At 42.7% G+C, this 19,485-nt stretch overlaps 1 protein-coding gene across 5 annotated transcripts in view; it reads right to left on the bottom strand.

Annotated features, from left to right (window-relative positions):
• The window catches only part of PARP8 (poly(ADP-ribose) polymerase family member 8), a 164,074-nt gene that overhangs the window by 48,776 nt on the left and 95,813 nt on the right, over nucleotides 1–19,485 (bottom strand). For all 5 annotated transcript variants that reach the window (XM_044446283.1, XM_044446284.1, XM_044446285.1 and 2 more), the window contains exons 6-9: nucleotides 18,043–18,120; nucleotides 7,741–7,835; nucleotides 2,172–2,232; nucleotides 650–740 (exon numbers count right to left, since the gene is read on the bottom strand). In XM_044446283.1, the coding sequence (XP_044302218.1) occupies nucleotides 650–740; nucleotides 2,172–2,232; nucleotides 7,741–7,835; nucleotides 18,043–18,120 (325 nt within the window). The remainder of the gene's footprint in view (nucleotides 1–649; nucleotides 741–2,171; nucleotides 2,233–7,740; nucleotides 7,836–18,042; nucleotides 18,121–19,485) is intronic.

The raw sequence follows: 19,485 nt of genomic DNA, 5'->3' as shown, positions 1-19,485 counted from the left end.
ATTACATGATATAAAGGTGAGGAAGAGGAAGATACCTGGGCTGGCTATCAAACCATGTTCTGTGGAAGGGTATCAGACCTTCCGCAGTGGGAAGATACCCGTGAAGGGTAAAGACAAGCTGTCTACCATTACTGATCTTCCTATGTAATGTTTAGCCACTTGATAGTTTGGGGCAAATTCCTGGCCTCACCAGTGACCTGTGTGGAGTGCAAGCTGACCTAGGGAATGTCCCAGAATTGCATCCAAGACCTTATAGACAACTATAAGGAAGAGCTTGTCAAGAGTAAGAACAAGAGTAAGAATTACAAACTATTATCTCATGAAGAAAAGGAACCTTGCTTGACCTGAAGACTATTCAACAGGGAGAGTACATCACTTTGTTTCATTAGTAATCCATTCCCTTTGTTAATTACCCAGACTGATTTAATAATTGAATTTCTGCGGTATTAACATCCACCTATTGATTACTGTTACATCACCCTCTGCTAAATTAAAGAGCCCTTTAGAATACAATAGTTCCTTCCCTAGGATATAATTATGCACTTCAATCCACTCTTGCAATTATTTGGTAGAGAAAGCTCGTTACAGACACTTTGAGCAGGACAAACTCTTGAAGACATCATACAGGAGAAACAGAAGAGTGACTTACCAGGGCCATTTAAATATTGTGTGAGTGAACAGTGCAATCGCACAATTATAGGCTCCGTGCGGATTACATCCCATGCCACCGCAATCTCTTCCTGAATCAAGAGCACAACAGAAGCCATTAGACATTATCATCAGATTTAAATTCCACTATTCTTGCTTCTAGGGCTGGTGAAGGAAATGAACATGCTTACCTAAGTAGCTGTCTAAATGGATTTGCCAGGACATGAATTGTACCAGTTTTTGCTTTATATTAGCGATTAGAAAGAGGTCAGTAATTGGACTTGAATAGAAATTGGGTTCACAAATTAGAAGAACATAAACCTTGCCTGTTGCCATAATACTGTAGAAATCTCTGCTTTTGGATCAATGGCTCTATATAGTCTTCCAGAAATGAATCTAAACTACATCAAAAAATAGCCGTATTTTCCTTCCCAGGAGGTATGATTAGTCCAGACAGGAATGCACTTGGGCTCTGGACTAGAATGCCTGCTTTGCGAGAAAAATGTCCTATGTTCAGACAGGGTGGGGAAGTCTCCTGTCCTGAACCCCTGGACTGCTGTTGCCCGTCAGTGTGTGCCAGGAATCAGGACTCTCGCTGATTCTCTTGTTGTTAGGCTGCAACAGCTCCTAAATTCTGCACCACTAGTTGTCTACAAGGGCAGGTGGGAATTACCGTCCAACCACATGTGGAGGGCTCTCCTTGGCATCAGTGCTCAGCACGGGCAACCAACAGTCTAACTCAATAGGAGGCAGCCTTCTGTGCACCTAAGTTTCACTTATCCCGCCATGCATCTGATCCCATGCAGTCAGTGTGTAGGATTGTTGCTGTAAGGCCAATAAAGCTAATATATTACTTCTGGGTGCTTGTTTGTAGTCAGTAATCACATTATGTGTGTTCAAGAGGGTTGAGATTGACATATCTTGAAAATACAAGCCCTACATGACACAGGACAACCTTCTTTTAAAACTGAAGGAACTTTTAGAAGATGATTAATATCGCATTATGTGTGGGTGGGGAGGGGGAAGCCAAGCTTCCTTTGGTGCACTAAAATAGCTCTTTGGATCCTCTCCCATAACTGAATGCTCATCAGTTCATCTTGCTCACTATGACTGACAGCTACCCACTGGTTCATATAACTTCCAGTTCCATATGCAACAATGGGCATAACCTGCGCCTACTCCTTTAAGAAGCAAGATGCAAATGTTAATGAAGCAGACTGTTTTGTTCCCACAAATTGCTACAAACTCCACCTATGAAATATTCTCTGTATTTTTTAAAAGTCTTCTGACTAAGCGTGGAAATTGCTTGAACCACTTGGAAAGGATGCAACAGAGAGAGCGGACTATTGATGGATAAGAACCCAGGCATATTCCGCTGCAAACACAATGGTAGCACCTCATGCAATAGGTGGAGGTCAAAAACAAAGGGAAGTGCCTGTGAGTAGCTGGCTACACATCTTGACAAAAACAGAATCAGACATTTATTAATGTTAATTATATTACTCTGTGATTAGAGTACTTACATCAAGAAAGCTAACATCAATATGCAGATCAATATCTACATCATCAATGGCTCCATATTCCCTGAAAGAAACAGAAGGCATATTATTCCTCTCCGTGGTATCTTTGATCAACCCAGTGAAGTGCAATCTCATCATCAGCCTGCAGAAGATATGGATCAGAAGACATTCGACCATATCTTTAACCAATTCCAGCATGGAGATTGAATTCTTGTAGTACTGAAAGGCTTTTGCTGAATCCACTACCAAATCATTCCCCAGTGGTGGTTGGAGATATCAGGCAGAGCTTCAGGGCAGAGGGTGCACCCTGCAGGCAGCAGGCACAACACCCACTATCCAGCACCTCCAGTGAAAAGGGTCAGGGTGATACCTGCCTAAGGTTCTAAATAGCTCCCACCCATCATAGTAGACACTGCCTAGATACAGGAATGACCTGGTATCATCTCATCAAATTTAGAGCAGCCTATTACATCGCCAGCATCAGGAGAGGAGGATATGAAGGAGGAACAGAGTAGAGGAGATCTAGAGTGGAATCATCTCCGACAAGCAGCTTTTCAGTTGATGGGAGAAGAGACACCATTTGGGGATACATTTTAATGACTCGAAATAGCTGCCTGTCAAATAACAAATAAGGAAAAATATATAATATTATATACTGTATGCAATATAAAATAGAATGTTTTTCATTCTGGTAACACCATTAGTAGAATGCAGTGTCTAAGTGTAGTATCCTTACATGTCTGCTCTGAAGCCCCACAGGGTACAGATCAGGGGGCTTACTTCCAAGTAGACATGTAAAGGATAGTAGTATAGGCTGCATGCTATAAGAGTGCATGTCTTAGACTGAGCTGTGAAGCTGTGTTGACTTATGGATCACATAAATTACTGACTCACTATTCACCAAGAGAGTTAAAGCCCCAAACTGTTTGCCTGGCTTATTTTCAAAGGCCCCGGCAAGTCCATCTACCAGGAGTCTACTGGGTGGGGAGGAGAGGGAGAGAAAGGTGTTATACAGATAAAGAAGGGAGAAAGAAATGGGGAGTCCACTCCTTTATGTCTCCAGCCTGGCTCTCTGTAGGCTTCAGGGAGAAGTACAGTAAGAAATGTGATTTAATTGAAGATCTGGAGATCTTTGCTGGGAGGAAAGAAAGAGGAATTAGAGGAGTAAGGCAGAGGATGAGAAAATGCTCATGGGAGCATCTTCTCTTTTATGAGGACTGAGGAATCCTGCCTAATATCAGGACAGAGATGCTCCAGTCCTACAAGCAATTTTTATTTCTGAAGAATCTCGCTGTGCTCTGCACATTCCTGAATTATTGCAATGGGGATTGCCAAACAGGGTCTTAAGACAAAGTTACATAATTAAAAATCACTTTAAACAATGCCTACAGCATGAGATTAAAAAATATACTTTTATAGGTCTTCAATGTTTCCTCAGGTTCTCATTAAGCATAGGCTGGGGCACCATAACTGCCAGCAATGCATTCTCTTTCTGTTGCCTTCCCATTTGCCTCATGAAGTCCACAAATGAAGTCAGGTATTTCGTAAAGACAGCTTAGCAAAAAGATTCTTACTCCAAGGACTCTTTGTGCTTGTTGCAAGGCGTCCAGCATAACAAACAGATGGTGACCATCACTACCAGACTGTGTTGTACATCCACGTGTCTCATATGGTATTCTGGGCAATTTGGCACTAAACTTTTCACACTAGTCACTATCCACACAGCTAGGCTAAAATATTGCTTTGGTAAGAACCAAAAGGAGAGAGTGAAAAGGAAGCCTGTGGGAACCCTTTTATTATCATTCCATGCAGGATGATGATGACGATGACGATGACAACAACAATAGGCACCTGAAACTTTCTATTCACTCGCTCCCCTTGGTTCTTCTTCCATATACATGCCACCCCTCTAGCCTTGATTTCCAAAATACTTTGTTCCTGTGGTAGAAAATCCAAATATCAAAGCACCCCTTAAGGCCCTCTCTAGGAGGCGCATGCATTAGACAGGATACCTCAGGGCATGTCATTATATGGTATAATCACAAGACTTTGTTGCATCAGGTTAGTCAGGGGTTTCCTGTAGTTGTTTTGCTCTTGACACACCCACCCACAGGTACTTGTCCAGCTTCCCGTCTGATGCATCCTCTAAGGCTTCTGGGTCACCAACCTTACCTGCTGGTCTCTGGGACAAAGCTAGTCTCTCACGGAGACCAAATGACAATCTTATTTACTTATTTATCTGGGGTATTTCTAACCCGTCCAATCACTACACGACTTTGGATGGCTTACAACAATACTACAGTAAATACAACAGTATAAATATCAAATATCCCAAACAATAATTATAATAATAACACTAATAACCCACGACTGGCATAAAAACATAATTATTTTTAAACAAACTTTAAAATACTGGGTAAATAAAAAGGTCTTGACCTGGCGCCAGAAAGTATATAATGTCGGCACCAGGTGGACATATCTGGGAGTGCATTTCAGTCCTTAAATACCTTTCTTTCTCTTGTAGGCAGAGAACAATTCATGGATTAAACATCACATAATATTCACACATTTACAGAAAGTGTTTTCTAAATCGTAATAATGCCTTGCCACGGCAGATTGAGAATTTCTTGATGCTTCTAATCGCTGGGTTGGGGATGTAGGAAAGATGCTTGTTCAAGAGGTGACCCTGTGTAATCTGCAGCTATGTCCCACTTAACAGAGAGGATTGCCGAAGTCAGAAAATAACACATGAAGCAGGCAATAAAAAACAATATCTGAGGAAGCATTTTTCAACCACTGAGTAAGTAGCATGCATTCTCAACCGTCGCACGGGGAGCAGAAATGTACAAAGCATTTTCCTTTGTAAAGCCAGAAGCAGCCAATTTCTATAATGAATCGTGGCTCAGATCACACAAACTATAATGAATCAGGTACTGAAGAAATTAAGCACCTCGGTATTTGGGTAAAAAGTTTCATTACTTTCATAGTCTTCAGACCCCAAGGGAGCTTATTACGAAGGTATGTACAGCTCCCCCAACTACAGCTGTTATCAGGCTTTGCAATTAAATGATTATGTTATTCATTTCCTGCCTGGCCTTTAATTTCCAGTGTCCTCTATACCTAATGAATTTCCACTTAATTCAAATGGCATGTAATGAAAACAAGATTTTCCTGTAGCCATATTGTCTAAGGAACTGAAATGTACACTCACAAATTCAATTCATATGTCACTCAGGCGATTGAAACAAATGAATTTTAAGGCATATTAATTTGGCTTCACTAATGGCCAGGCGGGCCAGCTGGCTGGAGGGAGCAACAAAGGCACCGGCCTCTTTTTCCTTTTGTCCCTGGCTTGTAAGCTCATGTTCAAATCCTGTTCATGTTGAAATTGAAACAAAGCAAAAGACAAAACCCATAACTAGCAATTACACTGTAAAGCTGGAATCCAGGGAAAGGCTGGTCCATCAGAAAGCCCTGTAGAAACGTCATCCATGAAAATGATACGTTACACAAAGTATATAGAAGGTGGGCAGTTGTTGTTGTTAATAATAATAAATATTAATAACAACATAATAATTAATAATAATAAGTAACACTTCCATACTAATGAAGGTCTCTTAAGAGTTGATTAGGTGAATTTGGAAAATCATATTTGGCTATTTCTGTTCTGTCATTGATTTATTTCAGATGAATACTCATGTGTAACTGAGCTAATGAATGGATAAATATACTGTCAGATGCTGGGCCGACATATAGCTGAGAGCTCTCAATTACCGTCACGTAAAGCTACATTTGGGTGAAGGAAAAACACAATATAATGTTTATCCAGCTTTCTGCAACCTTCCAGGGCTGCAAACTAGGAACCCACTTGGGTGATAACTAGCATGTTGTGCATTTATCCTGTCTGTGTATACCTGGAAGCAAGCCAATCTTTCGTCTCCCTCATAGCTGAGTTTAGGACTGTAGCCCTAAACTGCCAACAACTGCTTATTTAATATCCAGCAGTATATATTCAGTGGTTCTGAAATGGCCAAAAACACTTGGCAGCCAGGCAAAAAACAATAAATTCAATCTCAGTATTTTAAATAATACACACATTTCAGGAAGTTGAATAATAAAAAAGCAGGCAGTTGAGGGGCAGGGAAGAGACAGGCTTGAAAGGATACCAATTCAGTGTAACTTTCCTTTGCAAGCATACTTCTCCCTCCATACCCCTGCCAGGCATACCTGTAGTTCTACAGTCTTTTTGTGTTTATAGTCAGGGCCAGGGCCAGGCAGCCTCAAATATTTATCTGGATCCTAGGGCTGAATGCAGCTAACATCTGTCCTGCTGCCCCAAAAGGAAAGATGTCCTGGTACTCTAAGCAGTGAACATAATTTCCCACAGTATCCTGGATGTAGTAGCTTCACTGGAGATTCAGCCAACCATGCTAGCTAAAGCACCATCCCAGGAATTGGTGTCCACTGCTGCCATGGGGTGAGGGTGGCCGGACGAGAGCGCCCACCAGAGGTCCCTTTGCCCAAGAGCCTCTCAAACCAAGAACAGGCCTTGCCTCTAGTGATTAAATCTGAGAAGCAAGATTAGAGCTGTCACTAGTTAGGGTGGCCATGCATTCAATTTTACAGAAGACAATCCTTTGTTGGCAGGGCAGAGAGAGGGTATTAATAAATAAGTCATCACTGAGCCTCCAGTTCAAGTCTAGTTTAAAGATAAGCAATCATATGAAGGTAGAGGAGCAAAGCCTTGCAGATGCCCGTCAATACTTACTGTAGGAACTGGGCAAGAGCCTGAAAAGGGCACCCAGGTTCCCAGGTCAGTCCCTCCCACTATGGTAAAATGTGTTCTATTTGTTTTGTTGTTGTTAGTCGCAAAGTCATGCCCCACCCATCACAACCCCATGGACAACATTCCTCCAGGCTCTCCTGTCCTCCACCGTTCCACTGCCCCAGTGACTCCATCAAGCCACCTCATCCTCTGCTTTCCCCTTCTCCTTTTGCGGTCAATCGTACCCAGCATCAGGGTCCTCTCCAGGGAGTCCTTCCTTCTCATTAGGTGGCCAAAGTATTTGAGTTTCATCTTCAGTATCTGGCCTTCTAAAGAGCAGTCAGGGTTGATCTCCTCTAGGACTGACCGGTTTGATCACCTTGTGTTCCAAGGGACTCGCAGGAGTCTCCTCCAGCACCACAGCTCAAAGGCCTCAATTCTTCGGTGCTCAGCCTTCCTTTTGGTCCAACTTTCACAGTCATACATTGCAATTGGGAAAACCATAGCTTTACTATTTGTTTACCTTATCATAATTATTTCTACATTCACATTTACTTATTTTAATGTACTTATAAATTAGCAAATTTACATTTCATGCAAACTCCCTTTCTTCCATGAAGCATTCTTTTTTCTTTTTGTATTTGTGGGGGGGGGGGGCACACATTAATGGCTGCCTTGCCCTTGATGATGGTTGTATCAATTTTCTTTCCACTTCTCAGTTTCAAAGCCTTTTGCAATTAGTCCCACAATGTAGATAGATGGGGGAGGGGCGGGCAGATAGATGGATAACAAGCCAGACAGATATACCTGAGAGATACTGCATTTGGCCCATAGAGCTCTCTCACTGCTGCTAAGTCAGCTTCCAGCTGCGGGTGCTTGTGAAGTTCCCCATCATAACTGACCTGCAGAGAGAGAAAGAGAAAAGGGCTCCCCTTAGAACATCAGAAAACCCCTGCTGGATCACACCGGAGTTCCACCCAGCCCAGCGTTCTGCTCCCATGGTGGCCCACCAGCTGCCCACAGGGAAGCCACAAGCAGGACGGGAGTGCAACAGCGTCCTTCCACCTGTGTTTCCCAGCAACTGGTGCAACTGGGATTCTGCATCCGATGCTGGAAGGAGCATATGGCCCTCAGGAACCATAACTGCCAAAAAAGATCTTTGAGGGAAGCCCCTCTTCAGTACCAGTCATGCCTGATGACTGCTCCAGAGATGAGTCCACCTTGTGGAGGAAACTCAAGGGCAGAAAAGAATGTAGAAGTATAACAACGGACCCTCTTTAGATGATAAGCCAGCTCCGGGGTGCTTCAGGCCTGTTCTGTTCATGCTGCAGAGTGCAGCCCTGGACCTCTGTCCCAAAGAAACTCCTCACGGGATGCTCACAGATGTGTATCTTGTTTCCACAAGTTCTTACCGACTGGAAAACTGCTTTCTCAGGGCTTACAGTGTGACACCAATACTAGGAACCAGCACAGTCACTCTCAGTCATGTCCTACAATGGGTGTCCCCACCATTTCCGTGGAAAGGCAACTGTAGCTTTTTGCACAGCTCAGCACATGCTTCCAAACTACATTTTAAAAATTTATTTACAACATGCATATATTGTCCCACTTTGAAACTAATTTCAGAGCAGTGAACAATAAGAAATAAAAGTAATAAAACATGTTATTAAAGGTTTTAATAAAACAGAATGCCAATAAAAACTGTGGCTGGTCAAGCAAGGCAGATTTGTTGAAATAAAGATTCATCATTTAAAGCAGGGGTGGGCAACCCATAGCCCATGGGCCTCTTCTGACCTTTGGGCTAATATCAAGGGGCCGTCAGCTTAATTTTAGAAGTCCTGTGCAAATGATCAGTGCCTGTTGGAATCGTGGAGAGAGGGGGGAAAGGAGAGGAGTAGCAGAAAAATAAAAAGAGGCAGCTCCATTTTCGCTTTTGGGTGTACCCTTGCCCTCCACTGGCGAGGCCTCTACCCACTGCCTCACGCAGTCCTTGATAGATTACTCTGGTGAGAATGTGGCCCTCAGCAAGAGGAAGCTTCTTCTCCTAAGGTTCAAAGGAAACACTTTGCTGTATCATTTCTCCTCTCCATCTACTGCAATAAGCTCTGCAGCGACACTTTGTGTCGTGAGCCAAGGTTTCTCCTTCCAGCAGTCAAAAGCCATTAACTGTTTTCCTTGCAAAACAAGTACATATCACCCAGAATGAATCTCTGAGCATGCACAGAGTGGTAGGTTGAATCCAATTGAGTGTTTACCTCCAGGAACTCTCCTTATAAGCAACTCTCCCCTTGCTTCAGGAAGGGCTTTCTGAAAGCAAGGAGGCCTCCTCTCCACATGCCAATCATTTAGTTGCCCCATCTGCCTCTGCTGATGGCTCACCAGGGGATCAAGAGCCGGGGGGGGAGGGTCTGTCTAAGAACCCCTGTCTCTCAGAGTCTCCTCCCAGCAGCTGTACCTCTTGATAATTCCCAGAAGCTGCCTGCCCTGCTGAATAATCTGGCCTCAAGATAAGCAAGTCCACCTCCTTCATCTCAGTGTCTTTGCATGTCCCATCCTCCCCAGTTCCCCTTTGATCTGCTTCACATTCTGATTCTGATCTTATGATTCTTCAGTCTTCTGAAGGATGAGTGCCATCCTTCTCACTTCCAACACTTTGCTTATCTTGACTCCTTGTTTACCTAGCATATTATCTTGCCTCCTCCCTGCCATGGGTGCAGAACCTCAGGTATAGGACCAAATCTTGCTCATCTGCCAAATGTAGCCTTTTGAAGATTCCCAAGTAGCTACATCCCTTTCCCTGAGTGTTAGGTGGTTTCCCAGCTATTGCACACAGTCTGCCCCACTCTAAAGGGGCAGAATGGCTTAGTTACTGGCACTAAGCATTTTAAAGCTAGTTTTTTGGAACCCACCTCATTTGCCTTCAGCCTTACCCAGCACTGAAATGCAGCTTTTTCCAACATGAAATTCAGCCCTCTGATCGAAAGTGGTCCAACACTTCTGCTCTCTACATGCCAATCCCTTGCCACTCCAACTACTGAGCTAGCTTAGCCAACATTTTCACCTTGTGTGGAGCCATTTAAAATACATTGCCTTTCATTAAGCAGCTTGCCCCCTTGGGATTGTAAATTAAAGGATTTTGCAAAAAAAGAAAAAAGAAAGTCTTCCACTTGGGTGAAGTGAAAAGAAGGAGAGAAAGGACCATAAATATTCTTCAGCTCATTTAAATCGCTCTCAAATAATAGTAAGGTGCATTACTGTAGAGTTAACATGTCAGCAAATAGGCTGCATTTCTTCATTCAGCTCTATTTTAGGGAATGTCCCAGGTCCAGTCATGTTAAACCTGCTCCACCACAAGTCTTCGTTGATTTATTGCAGAATTGCTTGCTTGAGTAATTCGATCTACGTGAATGCCACCATGGACTCAGCAGATCTGCTCCCCCTGAACTGTGCAGATTGGACTGCAGCTGCCCCTCAGAGTTTGCTCTTGCCAGCTATGCTGTGTGGCCATACTTGCCACTGCAGCGTGTGTTGGCTATCTAGGCTTGGTCTGGCCACTTTTACAGCATCAGAACTGCCATCATTACTGGAAGCCCTTCCTGAGGCCAGCCAGGCAAAATGATGCACAATCCATGTCCATTAATACTTGCTATTGGTGAAAATAAATAATGTGCAGGGTCTTAAGCAGGAATGGAAGAGAGAATTGAATTATCCCTTTCTGCCTAATCAGTGGATCACTATTTTGGCGAGTGTGTCCATCATGTCTGTGGAGCTCAGGCTGCATCTTATTCAGCAAACACTTCTGTTTTGTGTCTCCTGGACACTGCAATGTCTCTTTAATAAGGAATTGCCCAAGTTGTCTAATTGCTAGAGATGCAATACAGCTAAAGCTTCTTTTAAACATATATTTTGGCAATGTCCTGCCGCTGCCTCTTTTCAAGCAGAAGACAACACTAAAGAGATACATTTTATATTAGGGCAGCCTTTAATATTCGCTGATGTGCATGCTCTTTTAAATTATTTATCTGCTTTATGGAAGTAATGTAAGGTCAATGTACATGAAATCTCCTGACCTCTTGGCAACTGAAAGATTACTAGCACAACATTGGAAAGATAAGCATTCACCTTCCATAATGTAATGGTTTGAGGAACTTAATAATGCCTCCAACTTCTGAACTGGTGGCAGATAGAAGCCACCGTCAAAGGGAAATGCATTTTGGTATCTGGTTCCTCTTTCTGGAAACCTAAGGCTTCTCTGCACAGGGGTTTATTCCAGCTGTCATTACGATGTCTTCTGGACCATAGGTGGGGCTTTCATGACACACTTCTATATAGAACATATACCTTTTTAAAATCTTTCACATGTGGCTGGAGCTTCCCAAACGCATAACCAGGAAAGCACAACATAAATACACCAGGAGGAAAATCTCAGTTCACAGGCTGTGATGCCCCCTCCCCTTCGCTACCCTCCATCCAGAAGAACCCAGCAGCCATGTCTGGGCTGAGGATGGTTGCAGTTGCAGTGCAGTGAATTTGTGAACCCAGCCAAGCACCCTGTTATTTCATTACACCTCCGTGTTGTACCAGGTACGCTGTGCAGGTTCTCCTAATTCTTTCATGGAAGTGAAGCTGTCCACCAGATATTCTAGAAAAGCTTAACAGCTTCCCTTACCACTTTCCCTGTCCTTTCCTCTCCCTTTCCCTATACTCCTGTCCCTCTCTGTAGGGGGTGTATTTTAATACTGTGCCATTTCTCAGCTGCAAGTTCCTATGTAGACGCACCTTTATGAAGGGAGTCTGGATGGTATCATTTGCTGCTACTGAGCTTTGGACATTGCTGATGTAGATGGCAGAAGGCACCTTCCTGGAATACTTAAGGCTGCTCTTTATGACTTACTCTCCCGTGTGTTCTCCCGTCACCAGCAACATCACACATTTTTTCCAATGACATAAGAACTCAAGGGTGCATGTACATGATATGGATACTTCCTACACCAGCAACACCCAGGAGAGAAGAATGCTGTATGGGAAGCTGCATCTTCATTCCTCCTGCATCATCTCACATTGTACCTTTGGAAATGTGAGCACTGCAGAAAGCTGAGCGTAGCAGTTTTGCTTCTATAACCTACGAACAGTCCTCAAGAACTAGTTGTGGAAAGTGGTCATGTAAGAAGAAAAAGAAGGGAATAGAGAGAGAGAGAGAGTATGAAGGGGTTTGCAAGATCATTGCAAAAGAATTACATATATTCTGTCCATTCCGGTTCTGGACAAAAGAAAGCTGTGTCTGCTGTGAACCTGGATTGGAGAAAAAAATATTCACCCTGTTGTAATGACCTGAGAAGTTCTATTATTACTAACTCATCCACCAGACCCAAGGCAAGTACATCTAGAAGTCCATAAAATCAATATTCCAATGATGTCAATACAAAATAGATTTACACTAAGATGGTGTAAATGAGGAGGAAGGAGGGATAAGATGATGTTGCATCTTACAAACAATGCAACAAGGTAAAACTACTATGCCTGGTGCTGCTTTTAGATGGCTGCATGATGCCAGGCAGTCTTAGCCCTTAATTAGGACAGTGTATATGTCATGCAGCTCTCTCCAGCTAGGACTTGACATTTAGAGAAATCACTTCCAGCATACGCTTGACATCACCGGGTATGAACTGTGAAGGTAAGAAAAATTAATTTATCAATTGAAAGTTGGTCCTGACCAAAACAGATTTATTAGAGATGCTAGCAACTCTTGAATTATCTGGTATGCAATGGAAATGTAGAAACACCTGGATTTGGGGTTTGGATTATTCAGAGGAATGTGCTAGAGACCAACCAACACTTAATTTCAAGATCTATTTTACTCACACACATGTCTTTCAGCTTTGCTTAAGGGTGATATGTGGGCAATTTCAGTTTTCTGTGCTGTGGATGGACTAGGCATATTCTGTGTTTGGGAAAGGCAGTTTTCTTCTGGCTTTAACCCTTCCAGGCCTATTATTTTCCAGTTCTCATCAACTCTCACAAGGCCAGTTCACACCTATGAATGCATGAACTCTTTTTGCCAGAGAATCTGGAATGAACCGGACAGAATCCATTTTAGTGCTGGCAAGGGAAAGCTACTAGGGAAAGCAGGCCATGTCCCCCAGTTTGGTACAAAGAGTGGATGGGTGGTGGATCTAAATGTAGATTTGCCAAGTGTAGCACTGAAGAGGTTTGAAGAGCAGCATGGTTGGAACCCAAGTGTAAATGTTTTTCCATGGATAACTGCAGCTCTGCTGTTATTTCCGGAAAGCGCAAACAAAGTGAGTGACAGTGAAAAGTGAAGTTTTGGCAAAGATAAAAGGAATTGCTTTCTTGCAAAAAGACTGTGTGTAGAAGAGATGAGCCATTAAACTGAGACATGATATAGATTCCTGGCTGTTGTTCGAGTGAAGGAAAACAATTTTTTCCCCTGAAGACTTTACACAGGTGACTAGTCAGAGTAAAGAAACCCTTTGCTTTTATCAAAGATCAAAGAGAGTTTTCTTCTTTGCTGCCACTGCCTCAAAATCTTTGAGTCACTCAAAGCCCTTCTTTTCAGTTGTGTTTGGTTCTGACTACTAAAAAGCCAAGAATTATCTGAGTGACCGCTAGGGATGGATCTGTCTATATGTTATCACTTTGCATGCACGCACTGAAAAGTATATTCCATCCTGTCTCTGTTTTAATTTGCCATTTAAACATCTGCATGGTTTTATTTATATTTGCATTTAAATATGTATAGTCAAATGCTTTCTCACAAATACATACTTCAGAAAGTGTTTTTCTTTAAAATGCACTATTCTAAATTCATTTTATACTTAAAAGAAAAATAGTTTTATATGCATGTTGGTACCTTTTCAAAGCTAAGAAATGCAGAAGTATGAACTCCACAGGATAAGTGGACTTCAATCTGTTAGTCCAGGAGCTGCAGATCACACGAGTTCTTTGCAGAATTCACAAATTTCATTCATTAAGCATTTGGGAAGAAGAATCCCATTGTCCCTGGGAGAACATCCCAGGGACTGTGAGTTAGTTCAGATTTCTCTCCCACGGCTGCAGGTACCCCTACAACCTCAGGAAAGGGATCTGACATTGGATCCTTCCCTCTTGTAATCAAGGCCACCATGGGAAGAAATGCAGTGGCTGCTTCCCAAAGTTGCTATCATGACTTCAAAGAGATCCAAAAAGAGGCAGTGCAGTGGGAGGGGAAGCCAGACTAGGATCCATCAGAACCTATGAACTCTCCATTATCCATGCCTTTTCCCTGCTGATAAGTGTACTAGATGGGCTCAGAAGTCCATCTAGTTGGACTTTTTCACCAGCAATGAAAAGCAAAATCTCTCCACCTTCCTCATACCCTATGTGGCTCTTGCAAGCACAGCTTAGCATAGGTGGCAGGCTACAATCTCAGAGCCCTCCTCCCACTGAGGCTGCAATCCATAGGACTTAACTCTTAAAGACAGGTAAGTTTGCATTTGATGAAATTATCTGTCTCTCCCCCAGTTTGCTTACAAAGCAAGCTTATTATATGCTTAGCTGTTCATTTTGCCCTTTCATAATGGATCACAGGTGGGTAGGTGGTTAGGTTCATTGTTGGCTGTTGTTGATTACTATAAGTAATAGTAAAAAAAGGTAACTTTTTCCCAGAAAGTAACACTCCAGACAGTCAACAACCATCACAATGTAGCTTATCAATAAACCATAGAATCAGAAGCAGCGGGGAGAATAAATAAAAAAAAAGTCTGCTAAAATCTTGCCAGAACAACATTTTTGACTGATGCTTCAATGCACAGAAGTGCACCAGCCGGATATACTGGGGTAAGAAAATTTACTATAAGGGCACCACTACTGCATAGGCCCTGCTCAACATGTCTACAGTAACCTATAATAGGGGTCCCCAAACTTTTTCAACAGGGGGCCAGTTGAAAGGTGCTGGCGATGGATGCAGGCCGCCAAGGCGGTGCGGGCAGGGGGCACAGGGTGGGGCGGGGCACAGGTGCAGGTGCAGGCACGGCGAGGCAGGAGCGGGCGCGCACAGAGATCGCTTTCTCCAAGCGAGTCCAAAATGATCTCCTTGCGAGCAAGCCGCCACTGGGCATGTGCATGGCAAGGCGCCAGCTTGCTCACGAGGGGATCCTGTTCGCCGAGTGATTCCAAAAGGATCTCCACACGAGCAAGCTGCCGCCTCGTCACACGCACACACGTGCGCGCGCGGTGAGTCCAAAACGTCTATGGCAGGCTGGATAAATGGGCATGGCAGGCCAAATTCGGCCCCTGGGCTGTAGTTTGAGGACCCATGTCCTATAACAATGGGAAGCAGCTCAGGGCTTCCACCAGAGACAAAAGAGCATGGACTATGGCTGTTACTGCCTTCACACAGTCTCTTTGTGAGCACTCATGGGCTTCAGGGTGTTGGAGGTGGATAACAGCATCACCGGGGGTGGGGGTGTCTTTCATCTGATTCAGCAAGATGAGTTTTATGTGCCAGGAATAAGAGACAAACTGCTGAGGTTGGTTTGATGCAGATTATACAGTTCAGCATTTCAAGCAGTCAAGTGGCAGGGAACCAAGGTTCAATTTAGATGCCAGAAAGTACTTCCTGACAGTTAGGACCCCGAGGGTATGGAATGGACTTCCATGGGAGGTAGTTGTTCAAGGATAGGCTGGACATGTCATGAGCAGAGCCGGCTGAAGCCAGGGGTCAGACTAGATGGCCCGGGAGACCCCTTCTGACTCACTCTATTTCCATGTTTCTGTTCCCAAGCTGGTGCCTTCCAGATGTGTTGGACAAACTGCCCTCATGACCCATGCTGACTAGGGATGATAGGAGTTATAGTCTAATTCATATGGAAGACATAGGTTGGGGAAGGCTGGTTTAGAGGACTTTCTCAAAAACAGAGCCGCCTACTCAAAATTATTTAGTGAATGTCTTTACAAATTTGCTGATATTTTCTTTTAAACTATCTTTTACGAAAGGGCATAAACCAAAAGAAGTGACTTTGGAGCATCAAAGAAGACAAGTTGAAGCAAGTGCAGTAATCAAACCTTTCATTGTTCTCATAAAAGACGCTAGAAAGCAGACAGAGCTTTCATTCCTCTTTGGGAGGAGGCTATGCTCATACTTTTGATTCCACAGAGAAAGCAAGAAAAATGACAGGGATGCAGTCCTTTTTTTAAAGAGAGAAAATAATAATCAGCAAATCTCAAGGTGAATCAGACAGAAAGACTAGTGAAATGGATTTCAGTTTGAAAAAAGTTACATAACTGACTTTTTTTTTTTTACACTGAAATATACTGGACTGAACATAGGGTCTGGTTTGCATTTCATTTTGATAAAGTGGTAAACTAAGCAAACACTCTGTTGAAAATTAAAAGTTATAGGAAATATTGGAGGTAATGGCCAAGTAAATAAGTTAAAGATCAATACATACAACTTTGATCTTCATAGTCACCTTTTAAAATTCATGTCAGTGGAACAGATGAAGAATAACATACCTTGCATAATTCTGTTGAATGACAGGGAAAGTAATCCTATAGTCCAGGAAGAGCATGCCAGGGACCATAAGTTTGTTTGTTTTGTTTATTTATTAGATTTATATCCCCCTTTTTCTTTTTCTTTTTTTTCAAAGAACTCAAAGTGGCTTACATCTTTTGAGTCCCCTATCCAAGGCTGCAGACACTCCTATGGCATTGGAAGAGAGACTGCCGTATATGATCTCTCGCCAGCCCTACTGCAGACAGCAGGGAAAGAACCACATTGCTGGCTTCCCAAGGTTGCAAATGCAGCCTTTGAAAGAAAAGAAGAGGCAGCATTCCAACGGACTGGGAAAAGAGGGGAGAGGAGAGGCCAGGATGCGACCGCAGTGCACCTCTCTAGATGTGTTCAAAGGGCAGCAGGAGAAACATGGAAGCTTCCGAACTTGGAGGTCTCTGTCTCACAAGGGCACAATGCATGGGATTTTATCCTTCATCTTTTCTTTTCTGAAAACTATGTTGTATCATTTCTAGTTATGCTTACTCCGTTATTTACATGTGTGAGCATGCATATGCCTTTAAAATAAGCAACAGAAGACCTAAAGCACAAGTTTCTTTTCTGGAAAGCAGGCTTTTCTTTTCTTAATATATACGTGCTCAGTTCATTACATGAGTGAGTAGCAGAAGAAATCCTAAAGCAAATTATAGAAATGACTCTTGCCACAACAGGGATCCAATTCGCATTATCGTGTCTGGATACACACACCTGTGATAGTGCAACTAGGCTTCAAATAATAAGTGAAATCCCGTATCAGGTTAATATCAGTGCCATGCCACTAATCCCACATGGCAAGAAGAGATGGTACACTTAACGACTCAATCTCAATCAACAGCAAAGTCCCAACTACTTTGACGTTTTCCTCAGGAACCTTTTTCAAGCTGGATAGACCTTCCTAAATGAAAAGGGGGAAAGAGCTGCCAAGTAGATTATTTTTATTTATTTATTTATTTATTTATTTATTTATTTATTTATTTATTTATTAAAACATTTTTATGCCGCCCCATTTACCGAAGCCTCGGGGCGGCTCACATCAATAAATTAAAATAATTATAATATAAATTAAAATATAAATATAAAATTAAAATACAGCAATACAGTATAAAATAAGCCGCCCTGGCCAGATAAAACCAATAATGTTAACAGTTAAAATGCCGTTTGAATAAAAAGGTCTTCGCCTGGCACCGAAAAACAAATAACGACGGCGCCAGGCGGACCTCTCTGGGGAGCGCGTTCCATAACTTAGGCGCCACCGCAGAGAAAGCCCTCCTCCGAGTACCCACCCTCCTAATTTCTTTCATGGAGGGTTCCCGGAGATTATGTAGCTGCACGACAAGCCCTGCCTGCCATTCAGCCAAGCAATGTGGCCACCTCAAGCGGCAATTGTTGGGCATCAAGAAAAGGCAGCAAAGGGTTAGTTGTTAATTGATTACCATTGGACTGGGTCCAGATTTCAGTCAGACTTACAGCAAACCCACTGAAATCAATGCAATCTAATTTAGTAATTGTCATTGTCCATATTTAGGTTTCAACCAGAAGGATAATAAATTGTCTCTTACCTGCCCTCCATAGTAGAACTCTTCTGAGTCATTATCCCCTTCTGAATCTTCTTCGACTGCACTGCTGTGCCTAGACTCCTGGTAAAAAAAAACGCAAGGGGAAGAAGAATTGACAGAAAAGAATTGATGGATTTTTTTTACCCTTGTCCTTTTCAACTATGAATTACACAAACTGAGAACTGGCAAATATTGTGCTATGAATCAAGATGGTCTCAGCTCAGATCGTGCCTCTGCCACCAACTCACAGTGTGCTTTAGGCAAATCATCTTCTCTCAGCTGTGAGAATTACAACCAGTGCTTTGAACACAAAGGATGTAGAATGAAGGAACCTAGGGATTTTCGCATTTGTCCATCTTCCCATCAGGCCAGTGCCTAAGAACATGATTCAGACTCTGAGAAAATGAAAATAGTTTTCCTGCAGTGCAGTATAGAACCTGTACTGGAGGAGCTGTTTGCTTAAGCAGGTGTTTTCTCTCTTTCTTGATTTGGAAGAAATCTGGGCATTTGGTTAATCAGAAGGCTTAATAACCCGGAGGACTGCTAATCAAATGAAGCTTCACAGACAATAAGTGGCACAGAGATGTACAGCAAATTACTAGCAATGTTGTATCTCTGAAGTGTATATAATGACTATACTACTTTATATATTAGAATCTTATGGGCCATTTTTCCCTCTTGGATCAAAACCATTTTCAGTCTAGACTATAATACATTCTTCATTCCTGCCTTGTACACGGGGCTGTAACTGAATAGGAATCAGTTGTGTAACTCTAACAGGGGAGAGAAATCTCTAAAAATCAGATTCCTTTTGATAGCAGCTTTTTCAACCAGTTATCTTCAAATTCAGGACAATCATATAGTCAGGCTATAAAAGAACAACCTGTATACTGTACATTTCATTTTGATTAAAAATGGGGTGTTTATTTTATTTTCTTCTAACAAATGACCTTAACTAAAGGAGAAACATGCAGCAACATTTACAGTTGGCACAAACCAGGGAGGCTTTCCAAAGAAAACATCAACACAGGTGAAAGAATCATAAAATGGAAGATCATGCTGTGAACGTAGCTGAGCAAAACTCTTGTCCAATTCTCACTGAAATGAATTCATTTCATGTAGGAGGAAGGTGTGAACAATTGTATCCTGTCTGTTGAACTAGGTGAAGGAAAGCAAGATAGAAAGAGAGACAGAAATGCTTTTCCCCTAGCCTTTCGAAGCCCCTTTGGCTCCACAAAGTTTGGTTCTGCCAACCAGAGACTATTTGGGGATTGTCCACAGGGGCTGAAGTCCCAAATATTTCATTTAGAGCTCTGAATCTCTAGAAGGCCAGGTGCTGCACAACTTCTTGTCCAGGAGCACTTGCTGAAATAAAGGTCCAGGGTCCCTGATCATCTCTGTTGCATCTGATCCTGCTGGATTAGCTGGCTTTTGCCCACAGCTGCT

Source organism: Varanus komodoensis, unplaced genomic scaffold (assembly GCF_004798865.1).
Source record: "Varanus komodoensis strain SLA01 unplaced genomic scaffold, ASM479886v1 scaffold5, whole genome shotgun sequence".
Taxonomy (NCBI): domain Eukaryota; kingdom Metazoa; phylum Chordata; class Lepidosauria; order Squamata; family Varanidae; genus Varanus; species Varanus komodoensis.
This window is presented reverse-complemented; position numbering and strand designations above follow the sequence as displayed.